The sequence below is a fragment of the Leptonychotes weddellii genome, chromosome 9 (assembly GCF_054177405.1).
Source record: "Leptonychotes weddellii isolate Sample4059 chromosome 9, ASM5417740v2, whole genome shotgun sequence".
Taxonomy (NCBI): domain Eukaryota; kingdom Metazoa; phylum Chordata; class Mammalia; order Carnivora; family Phocidae; genus Leptonychotes; species Leptonychotes weddellii.
This window is the reverse complement of record NC_138377.1, coordinates 77122045-77133386: the sequence shown is the minus strand read 5'-3', so window position 1 is coordinate 77133386 and position 11342 is coordinate 77122045. Positions and strand designations below refer to the sequence as shown.

The 11342-nt window shown below is 52.5% G+C and overlaps 1 protein-coding gene across 1 annotated transcript in view; it reads right to left on the bottom strand.

The window, feature by feature from the left end:
• The window catches only part of DUOX1 (dual oxidase 1), a 33133-nt gene that overhangs the window by 13702 nt on the left and 8089 nt on the right, over nucleotides 1-11342 (bottom strand). Inside the window, exons 9-21 of the mRNA XM_081831027.1 lie at nucleotides 11187-11304; nucleotides 9760-9850; nucleotides 8660-8762; nucleotides 8234-8406; nucleotides 6912-7087; nucleotides 6582-6700; nucleotides 5842-5979; nucleotides 5083-5196; nucleotides 4145-4344; nucleotides 3339-3524; nucleotides 1007-1232; nucleotides 643-736; nucleotides 203-378 (exon numbers count right to left, since the gene is read on the bottom strand). Coding sequence (XP_081687153.1) covers nucleotides 203-378; nucleotides 643-736; nucleotides 1007-1232; nucleotides 3339-3524; nucleotides 4145-4344; nucleotides 5083-5196; nucleotides 5842-5979; nucleotides 6582-6700; nucleotides 6912-7087; nucleotides 8234-8406; nucleotides 8660-8762; nucleotides 9760-9850; nucleotides 11187-11304 — 1914 coding nt within the window. The remainder of the gene's footprint in view (nucleotides 1-202; nucleotides 379-642; nucleotides 737-1006; nucleotides 1233-3338; nucleotides 3525-4144; nucleotides 4345-5082; nucleotides 5197-5841; nucleotides 5980-6581; nucleotides 6701-6911; nucleotides 7088-8233; nucleotides 8407-8659; nucleotides 8763-9759; nucleotides 9851-11186; nucleotides 11305-11342) is intronic.

The following is an 11342-nucleotide window of genomic DNA, read 5'->3' as shown; positions in this document are numbered from 1 at the left end:
AACCGTGTCGGTATATAAAAGGATATAATCCAGGCTGGATATATTATCACCTATTCATTATTATTATTATATTCATTCATTCTTCTGATTTTAAAAGAGATTAAAACATTTCTGTGGGCTCCTAAAAGTAGGTGGGCCTGATGCACTGGGCCTGCCGTGTCTAATGGTTACGTCAGTCAGCCCCAAGGCCAGGCTGCCCCACCTCTGACGCAGAGCTGCGTGAATCGGAGCTCGCTGTCATGGTCCCGCAGCATGAAGTGGAAGTCCTCCCACGTCAGCTCCTCCTTGTCCTGGAAGCCGGACTCCCGGAACATGGACTCCACCACCTCCTTCAGCTGGGCCTTGGACAGGCAGTTGTTGGAGATCTCGATGAAGGACCTGGGGTTGGGGGAGGGAAGCCATCAGGCCCTGAAAAGAAGCCTGAGGCCTAGACAGGAGGGCCTACTGGCCATCCCACCAGGCCTTCAGAGCCCACATGGAAGGTCCCCAACTGGCCAAATCCCAAGCCCCCTCCTAGTTATAATAGTCTTCGGCTATATGGCCCCAGCTCTTTACCCTCCTGCTCCCACCTTCATGCCCCCACTTCTTTCCACCAGCAGTCCCTGTCCTGGCCCACTCTTCTGGCCATGCTACAGGACCAACCTCAGCATCCTGATGAACTCGTCCTTGGAAATGAGACCATTCCCATCAAAGTCATACATGCGGAACATAAGGCGAGACTTCTCCTCAGGAGAGCCTGGGAGGAAGAGGACCCCGTGAGAGCCCCAACCTACCTGCCTAAACCCCAGGCTGGCCAGAAGGGGCCTCACATGAGTGTGACCCACTGCTGAACACAACAAGGGGTCATTGTGCTTCCTGAGCTCTACCTGGGTTCTCCCAGATGTCTGCCATGGCTGGAGACCTGATCTGGCACTTCCCCATCTCCAATGGGTCAGCTACCCTTCAGCCTCAGTCTCTAGCCCCTTCCATCCTCTCCTACCTGGACAATCACTCCCTTCTCCCCTACCTTTCATGAAGACCACCAGGATGTCCAGGAACTCCCGGAAGGACAGGTAGCCATTGCCATCTTTGTCAGCCAGGGAGAACATGGACTCCACAAACATGTCCTGGGGCTTGAGGCCCAGGGACTCGGCAAACTCAACTCTGCTCAGCTCGCAAGTCAGGGCCTCCCGTACCTTCTGTGATGAGTCCAGGGGCAGGGTCCCTGCGTCCGCCTGGTCGATGTCCAGCACCTGCACTCGGGCAGCAGCAGAGGGAGAGAGACAGAGAAGGAGACAAGGTTTCCTTGATTTGAAGTCAAGCTGAGCCTTGTAGGATCCACCTTTTCCAGGTTTCTGCCCAGCACCCTGTCTCCTGAGCACCTACCCTGTGCCCAGCAGGTAGTCCCTGGGGCCATTTCTTCTACAGAGCCCTGGCCCTCTGTGTTAGCTGATTGGACCAGGCATGCACACTTGACACAAGCAGACAATCTGGAATTGGGACTAAGAGGTCCCAGGTCTGTCTTGACCTGAGCACAAGAAAACTCAAAAGTGGTGGACCACCATCTTCTTCCAAGTGCTCAGGGACACAGACAGAGGGAAGTAAACACACAGAGAAAACGAGGCAGGCCAAGAGAGAGAAGTGAGTGACCTTGTTTGCTGGCAACTCTCCCTTTCCTTGCCCCTTCCAGGCCAGGTCACAGACCTCCCTTTGGAATTCCTGAGACATCACCATAGCCTCAGAGTCAACTGACCCTTTGTCAGTGCTAGCTTGCTCTTACACCCAAAGGCGTTTTGACTGAGAAAAAGCCTCAGCTGAGTTGAGAAAAAGTTGTGCTTGGGAAAGGGGAATTCTCACGGTGGGCTATCTTCAGCCCGCCCAGGGGCTGCCCCAGCATCAGAACAGGCGGTGAGGGAAGCAGGCAGACCTCAGGCCACAGCACCTATTTCTCCTGCCTGTCAACCAGGGGCCCCCAGTCCCAACCTGGCTGTGGTTTCATGAGGCAAATCTTGTTGCTTCAAACAAGGAGCTTTAGTGGAAAGAGCCTGGGGCTGGAGGCAAAAGACCGGGTTCTTGTCCCAGCTCTGCCACCCACTTGCTGTGTGACTTCAGGCAAGTCTCTCCAGTTGTCTGGCATTCATTTTTCTTACATGCCTTACTTATCTCACAGGGCTATTGTGAGAATCAACAAGAGACGCTGTATGGAAAACATCTTGAAACCTGGAAGTACTGTGCAGACAGAGAGGGTTGGCAGCTATCCCCAAGACACAGTAGCACACCCTCACACCCCCAGCACAAGGAGTCCCCATAGCCCTGATGGGTCCCGAACTGAGTGGATGTGCCCCAGCCCTACCTGGGCCCTGGCAATGAGTCTCCCCACCTGGGGGTCCCTTCATTCTAGTGCATACTCAAGTTCAATGGGCTTGGGGAGTAAATGACAAGAGCCATGTGCCTGGCACATCGTAAATGACCATTAAATGGTCGCTTCCCTCATGAATCCTCTCCCGGGCCAGCCAACCCTGCTCCTTCTCCTCAAACATTAATTTTTTTGCCCTTCTACTGGGCACCTCTGCTCAGTACCCCCTGGTCCTTTCCTCTGAGCCAAAAAATTTTTACCTCTTTTTAAGTCCTCGCCAAATCTGACCCGAACCATGACCGTCCACCGGCCTGAAGACTCACCACCTTTTCTGAACTCCTACACTGCTTATCTCATGGCTCAGTTTTGTAGCCATTATTCTGAAGTGCTGGTTATCTTCCTTTCTGTGTCTGTTCTTTCTTCCCAGAGGGGTGACAAACTCTTTGAGTGGGGCCTAGGCTGAATGGATCTTATCTCTTACCAAGCGTCTCCTCTCCACCCTTTTGGACCCAGGTGGCTTTATTTCTGTGCCAGATATGGGTACAAGTCCTTGCATTTCTCTTCCTGGCTTGTTTCCCCACACCCTCTCAATAGTTCATGGAAGTCTGCAAGGTGGGCACCAATGTCCCATGGAGGCCTCTGGCAGCTGCACTCCAACAAGGATGGGGGACCAAGGGTCCTCACTGCCCCCACACTGACCCTGGGTTTCTGCGAGCTTTTGGCCAGGATGAGTTAAGTGAGGGCAGAAAGGCTGGACAGCCCTGAGGAGCACACTGAGTGACACATGCAGATAAGCTCCTGACGTGGCCTCCCTGGAGTCCCACAGGTAGGCGCTGCGGAGCATCTCCTTACAGAAAGGCCAGGTGGTTGGGCCCAAAATGCAGCAGACCTGATTAGTAGTGTCAGGGCTCCTGACTTCCCCGGAGTCAGCCCACGGCCCCCCGCAGGTGAGGGCACCACCATAGGCAGACATGCAGGGACAGACCTGAGCCTAGCTACACACCTGGGAGAAAAGGTGCCTGAAAAAGGTCTCCAGGAGGTGGCTCCTCTGCTCTAGTGTCACGGCCGCCCTCATCAGCTCCTGCTCCCGCAGCTCCCACTCCTGGAACCTCAGCCCGCTCTCCTTCAGGGTCCCCCGAAGGTTTTCCACCAGCACCTGCCGCTCCGCCTCCAGGTTAAATAGCAGCACCTACAGAGTGGCGACAGGGAGAGCAACCATTTGTCGAGGCCTCCTGGGGCCAGGGGCTTTGCGTGAGTTTTGTCAGGGGCCACTGGGAAGAGTGCCCTTGTAAAAGGGATTTACTGTTATGTCCTGGGCTCGGTGGGGTTCTGGGCTCGATTATAGGCACAGAGACTGCATTCAGAGACATATGTCTGCAGTCATCCTTCCCTCTCTGTTCGCACTGGAGGAGAGAAGGGAAGGTGGGGAGGACAGATGACGGAGGGGACCAGGAGCCAGACAGAGCTGAAAATCAGTCTCTGGTTGAGTTCCCCTCCAAAATCTCTTAACAGTTCACTAGATCCTAAAATCAGGGGGCAGGGAAGAGGGCCTGACTCCTTCCAAGGACTCCCAGCTAGGACCCACCAAAGCATCCTTAGAAAGCGGGGAGGAAGACTGTACATGAAAAAGGCACTGTGGAGATCATGTCACCCCACAGGCCCAGAGCAGGATGAATGTGTTCACGTTTCTCTATCAGGTACTACAGCCAGGAACTAGAAGCCAGAAACCCTGCCTGATTCAGTGCTCCTTCCCCTCCACCCGGCTGCCTCCCTGGCTATGGACCAGGAATAGGACCAGCTGGGCCATACCAGGTCATACTCCTTGGGGATCTTGAGCAGGAGGGCGCGGCGTCCGCGGTTGCCGGACAGGATGAGGTTGACCTGCTGCGGGGGCCGCAGCTGGATGGTGCGGAGCACAGAGAGCCTGCCGTCCACCACGCAGATCTGCCCAGGCTGCAGGTGCACCAGCACAGGCCGGGAGGGCTCCCTGTGGCCCTGCCATTCCAATGCTGGAGAGACAGGGCTGGGTCAGCTGGGGCCAGGACAAAGGAGGCTGGCCCAGGGCTGGAGTTAGGTCAGGGCCTCCGTAGTTCCTGGCCCCTTCTTGAGTACTGAGGGTCATCCCCTCCCCAACAGTCCTGCTGTGCCTCTAGCCCACGTGAAGAATAACTACCATTTCCTGAGTGTTTACTGTGTGCCCAGTACTGTACCAAGTACTTGGCATGAACTGGTTAATATAATCTTCATAAACTTTCATGAGGTAAGTGCTATTACTATTCCTGCTTTACAGATAAAAAAAAAATTTGGTTTAGAGAAATTAAAAAATCTGCCTAAGGCCCAAAAGCTCAAGTGGTGGAATCAAGATTCCAATCCTCCATCAGTGTGACTCTGGACCTTCATTAATTACTTCTCTGTTGCCTGAAATTCCAGTGTAAGATGCCGCAAAGCATCTGTTGCCGAGGATTCTAGAGAGTCATGGTAAGCCTATGAAATGTAGTCAAGGCCCTGTGACTCCCCGCCCTGAGTCTATCACATCCCCTTTATGTGGGACCACAGGGAGGATCTATGAAGGGTGGAGGACTCCAGGTCCAGTTTCCACCTGACGCCTCCATGGCTTTTCCCATCTGCCCTGACCTGCTTGGAGGCCTAGAAAAGGGAGGCCTTTTCCTTAGGCTGCTGAGGTGGGAGCAGCCTGCAGCCCTGAGACATGTCCTCCCCCACAGCACCCTGGCCAGCTCCAGGCCTACCTTCCATGCCCCCCACGAGTTTCTCAGACATGATGCTCTGGCGGTCCTGGCCCTGGAGCCTCTTGAAATTTCTCCTTCGGAGCCGGGCAACAATCCAGGCACTAAGCAGGCTCACTGAGAGGGCAGAGGCAGGAGGATGCTCAGAGGAAGGTAGGAGTCTGAGATCAGTGACCCGCTGCTCTCCCCACCTCCTAGGTCGGATCATTCAATTGTCTCAAACTGTGAAGCTCCCTGGTGGGGAGTGGGGTAGGGGTGGGGAAGGAGCTTTGGGTAAGATGCCAACACAGCCTCTGCTGCTTCCACCACTCAGGTCCCTTCCTAGCCAGAGACTAAGGCCAGAGTCCTTGTGCCAGAGCTGGACCCACTCTGCCCCACAGCTGGCGGACTCACACACAGCCATGCCGAACTCTAAGTCTCAAGCCTTTGCCCCAGCTAGTTCTCAACTGGTTCTCAAGCAGGGTTTGCCTCGGACAGTTTCCCAGGCCCAGGCTCCTGCAAATAACTGTGAAATACAGATTCCTTGTGGCTCCTGACCAACCTAGGCCCTGGAGGGACCCCAGGAGAACAGGAAGGCAAATTTCCCTGGAGCTGACTTATCTGCAGGTCACACACTTCTCATGTCCCCTCCTGCTCTGATGTTTTCGTCATGTGCCCAAAGAAACAGTACTCCTCATGGACAGTTGTTAGAGATGAAACCACCCCACTGCCACCCCTTAGCTTATGCATTTCACCCAACACCACCCTGCCCATCACTTTTACCCAGGGGGAAGCAGCAGAGAGTCCCGATCGTGACCCCAAAGCCAAATCCACTGCCTTCAAAATAGTCCCGCATGATGGAGGGACCACAGGCTGGCAGGCCCTCAGTGCTGAGTTGTCTTGGCTGCGGGCAGGGGTCTCCTGGGGAGACAGAGGAAGCTAGAGTCCTGGGGCGTGCTGGGCCAGAGACTCTGGCACAGAATCACCGAGGAGGTTAGAGTGGCAGAAAGGGTAGGGGGGGGGGGCCCTCTGGGTAGCAGAGGGGTGAGAGCTGCTTACCCCTGTCAGTATACCAAGAATGTGGTGTTTGCCTAGTGGGGTAACAAGTGGGGTCAAAAATGAACCTCAGCCTTCTCTCTCCCTCACATGCACATATGTACACACACGCACACACACAGCCCTTCCCTTGTCACTGCTGTGGGATTAGGATATCCTCACTGCACTGGGCCTTCCTGATATCACACCCACCCCAGGCTCAACCCAGCTGATGGGAGCCTTCCTCCCTAGGTCTCTCTGAGTCTCAGTCTTGTCCCCACTTGGGTACCCTCTGGAGTTGTGCAGAAGGGGACCTACACAGCCACATGTGGCCACCTTGGTGCCCAGAACCAAAGTTCTCAAGGGCAGAAACATGGCTCACTGCCTCCTTGGAGTCTACTGCCCAACCACACGTGAACCAGGCCCACGGATGAGGAGGGATGAGACACCAGACCCCAGGCCCCTCCAAGCACCCCCTGGCCACTCACCCATATGCCAGAAGAAGACATTGGGCTGCAGGGCACTGGGGTTCGTGTTGGTGACAGCCACTAGAACATCCCGTAGGGAAGTGTTTCTGATCTCTGCAATTTCTTCCTCAGAGAACAGCCTGGGGGTGGGAGAGGTGGGGAGCTGCTGCATTGGGAGAGAGATGCCTGCTCTGGCCCAGGGACCCAGATGAGGAAAGAAACCCAGAGGGGCCGAGGAGCGTGGGAGGCCAGCTGGGAATCAAGGGCCCATGGGGCTGCTGATAGCACCTGCAGAGGGCCTGGGTCCCAGGCCAAGGTGAAGTCTGAGGAAGGGACCCAGGCAGGCCTTACCCATTCCTGGTGTTCTCAAACCAGTAGCGGTCGCCATCCCGCAGCCTCACAAACTGGTTAAGGACGATGGTGCTGAAGAGGGGCCCAGGGTCCCCATGGCTCTCCAGGAGCCCCCCGGGGAGCAGCTCCAGCCAGGACAGGTCCTGGTTGTACAGGGCAGCTGTGGCCTCCAGTACCTGGGCCAAGAAGGGACACGAGTGAGTGCAAGGACCTGGCACCCACCCTGGGGCAAAGAGGTAGTATGCAGGGATCAGCCCCCAGGATGATAATGATAAATGACAGTGACAATCATCACTTATTATGCCCCAGGCACCGCTCCGAGTGCTTTACACAAGTTAACTCATTTATGGGAACTCGCTCACAGATTCAGCTGCCTATTTTAGAAAGTTGGAACAAAACAGGCAGCCAGTTCCCTATGTGGCTTGTGCTCAAAACAGTATGAAAGTTGAGGGTCAAAACCAGTACAAAAGTTGGAAAGGTAGAATGATGTATTAGAAAAGGTTTCTATTCTTAGAGCTAAAAAAGTTTTTAAAAATCAAATCCCTGCATATACATTGCTTTTTGGAGACAGACTTCAATATTATATGAGCAGCATTTTCTACCTGACCTTTACTTTAGTTCTTTTCTCTGCAATGTAAACAAACATTTGCCCAGCTTAATTCCAGTGAGGCCCAGGTAAGCTAAAGATTTGCTACTTTCAGTATGCCTGGTGATTCCTATCTTTATATTGATTTTATAAAGCTTACAAGCCCCATGTGCGTATTGCTTCTTCATCAGCCTTTCAATTCTCCACTTTCCAACAATCTTATAGAATAGTAAGGACGAAAGCAATAAAACAAGCATGCAATTGCAGAAACGCCACTATGCCAAGATGCTAAGGCCACCAAAACTGGTCTGTTGGCTGGCAGGCAATGCCACTTGCCCAGGTGATAGCTCAGGGTGTGACAGTTAACTCCCCAAGGGCAGCTTGAGTATCGGTGTATAAAAAAGTATAGCTTGTTCCTGGGTCGAGGACCCTCTACACCTGCTCACGTGGTTGTTGGGAAAGCAAATGAGATAATGCCTATTAAGTGCCTAGCATGCAAGAGATGCTCAACAAACATTTGCTAGATCTGCAGAGTCACAAGATATACTGCCAAATCCTACTGGTCTGGAAACTTCCATCCTGGTGTACGATACTGGGAAAAGCCACCTGGGTGAGTCCCATCCTTCTCCCCAGCGACTTGTCTCTAGTGTTTGTGTCTCACTGCCTCCCTTCCATGTCTTGGGCCAATGTGCCTTGGCCCTCCCACCCTGCCCTCCGTGTCCCAACCCCTCCTTACGGTATGGTTGCTCTGGGAGAGTGCAGGGTTGATGTCCTGCCATCTGGTAATAGGAGGAAGACCCAGTGCTGCCCTGGCCTTGGTATAAGAGGGCAAGCCCAGATCCCGGCCCCTTTGCAGGCAGCCAGCCAGGTGGTCTGTACGAGAGAACTTCAGGGGCCCAGGCCAGAAATCTGGGGATGAAATAGCAGAGAGTCTGAGGGAGCTCAGGGCCACCACAGCTCCACTAGCCCAGACCCAGGCTCCAACCAGCCCCAGGCGGGACCAGAATCACACAGAGGGAACCATGGTCACCACATCTCTCAGCAGTGAAGGAGTACAGGCTCCCAGGTGCAGACACTCCTCCTGGCCTGACACTGGAGCTCCAGCAGAATCCCCACCCAGGGGCTAGCAGGGCACAGCCTTCAGGGACAGCCTCAGCCTCACCTAGTACATCCTCAACCACGACATGGTCCTCTCGCTCAGCGATCTGGGAGGCCATGCCCAGCAGTAGCGCATCCACATCTTCAGCTCTCCGTAGGTTTGGATGCTTTGGGAATGGGGAGAGAAGATGGGGCTGGAGGTGGAGCAGCCAGGCTCTCCCCACACCACAGTCCATGTCCTGGGTCCACCCAGTGCTGATGTGTGCTCTGAAACCAGCAGGCCATTCCTCCTCCATAGGTTGATTCCCCACTCAGGGTGAGTGATGTCCCCATCCAAAGCTCATGCTGCTGGGAGACAGGTCCCCACAAACACAAGGGATCTAAAACTTTACTTCTATTTTAGGAGACTTGACAGTATGATCAACAAAGACACTAGAACATCTAGGTCTTGGTCCTTGCTCTGTTAGTGAGCAGCTGTGTGACCATGGCAAATCACAGGACCTTTCTGAACTCAGTGCCTTTTCCTTAATAGAAAGGGCATTAGGGATAAAATTAAATTAAGTTAAATTAAATTAAAACAATTAGGAGGATACTGAGGTCGTCCTCAATTCAGCTTTATCACTCTGATTCTGTGCTTTCCTCTTCTCCCTTTTCCTTCTACCTCTCTTCTCTCGTGAACACTCTACACAAAGTATCAGATTTTGCTTTAAATTATTCATCAATGCTCTTTACCCACACTGGCCTGGTTTGGATGGGACAGATTATCCCTGATAATCTCAGAACTCTTCCTTCCTTCTTGTTCCCCCCTCAACATACACATTCACACATTGCCTTCGGTATGTCTAATTGGGACATTTCCTTGGTGGGGGGGGTGGGATGGCTGGGGTACTCCAGGCCTATGGGGGACTCAGAACTGTCAAGGGAGAAGAAAAACCTACAAGGAAGGAATGAATGTAGAGCTACACCTGCATAGGCCTCGCTGTCCCTCACACAGCCTGGAGGTGGAGGTGGAGGATGGACTTTCGAGCATGTACAGCTGGCTGCCTAGGCCCTACCGTCCCCCTTCATCATATACCTCAGACACACACACACACACACACACACACACACACACACACACACTACACGCATACACCCACCCACATATGTGCCCCCAGCCCTGACCTTTCGGCTCCAGTAGCTATTGCAGACCCGGAGAGCCCTGGAGGTACTTGAGTTCCTATTGATGACCTCCTGGAAGTGACAACTGGCATTTCTGAAATGCAAGGAGCAGGGGAATGATGACTGAGGCCATGGGGTCCTAAAGTCAGGCATCAGCTCTGATCTCCAAGACTGTACATAGCCAGAGGCCCAGGTCAGTGTAAACATTTAAAAACATGGGGCGCCTGGGTGGCTCAGTCGTTAAGTGTCTGCCTTCAGCTCAGGTCATGATCCCAGGGTCCTGGGATGAAGCCCTGCATCGGGCTCCCTGCTGCAGGGAGCCTGCTTCTCCCTCTCACACTCCCTCTGCTTCTGTTCCCTCTCTCCCTGTCTCTTTCTCTGTCAAATAAATAAATAAAGTCTTTAAAAAAAGCATTTAAAAATGTGCCCAAAGCATGCACATGCTTCCCTTCCCCCATCTCTTTCTCCATCTCTCTGTCTATGTATATATTACTAAACAGCATGGGGCTCTGTTTAGAGCACCTCTTCTCTCCTGATTCCCAAACAGAGAGCGTGTATATATATATGTTAAAACATTTTAAAAGGATTTTTAATTGTTCTCTTGAAATTACTTGTCTATGGATAAGTCAAATGCTATGATTTCTTGGCTATGATTAGGCATATCCAAAAATTGTTCCAGAGTAAGAAAATCTAACCTATGAATTGTGTTTTTTAAAGATCTTATTAATTTATTTGACAGAGAGCGTGCGTGGGCAAGCGCACGAGCAGGGGGAAGGGGTAAAGGGAGAGGGAGAAGCAGACTCCCCACTGAGCAGAAAGCCAGACGGACGGAGGTGGGGCTCAATCCCAGGACCCTGGGATCAAGACCTGAGCCCAGGGCAACTGCTTAACCGACTGAGCCACCCAGGTGCCCCTAACCTACAAATTGTTTTAAATTATAATGCAATTATAAAAATAAACTGACATGTTTTGTTCCATATACATTTAATTAAATATGTATATTTTTAGTTTAAATTTCCCTTTTCCTTATTTTGGAGTCAAAATTTCTCTTCAGCTCTCACGCTTTTTTAATTATAATTCCCTAGAAAGGCTTGCAAGACCCAGGTCCTGTGCTTATAGTTAAAAATGCCCCCAGTGTAGTGTCAAGACCTAAGATTCAGACCAGCAGGCTTTGCGACTCACCCTCTGAGCCTCAATTAGCCTGTGTTTAATTGGGGGGTTAATATATACACCAGCTGTAGGAAAATGGACATAAAGTGCTTCAAAACCACAACGATGTCTTTTTAAACAATTGTTCTTCCCCCTCCAAATTCACTCTTCTCTGGGGAAATTAGCACACTTCAGACTGATAATCCTTTCCTGAGGGCAGATTTTTCTCAAATGACATCCCCATTCCTCCCAACACACAAATGTTTTCGCTTTGCCCTCACCTCATGTAGACCCCAGGAGGCACCATGGTGGAAAAGAACTGCTCAGAGGCCACCAGGAACTCTGGGGAGATGCTGGGGTCCAGGAAAGGGCTGTATCCTGGGGGAAGGGGAGAAGAGAGAGGATAGTAACATTTAGCCCTTAAACCACCCACCCTC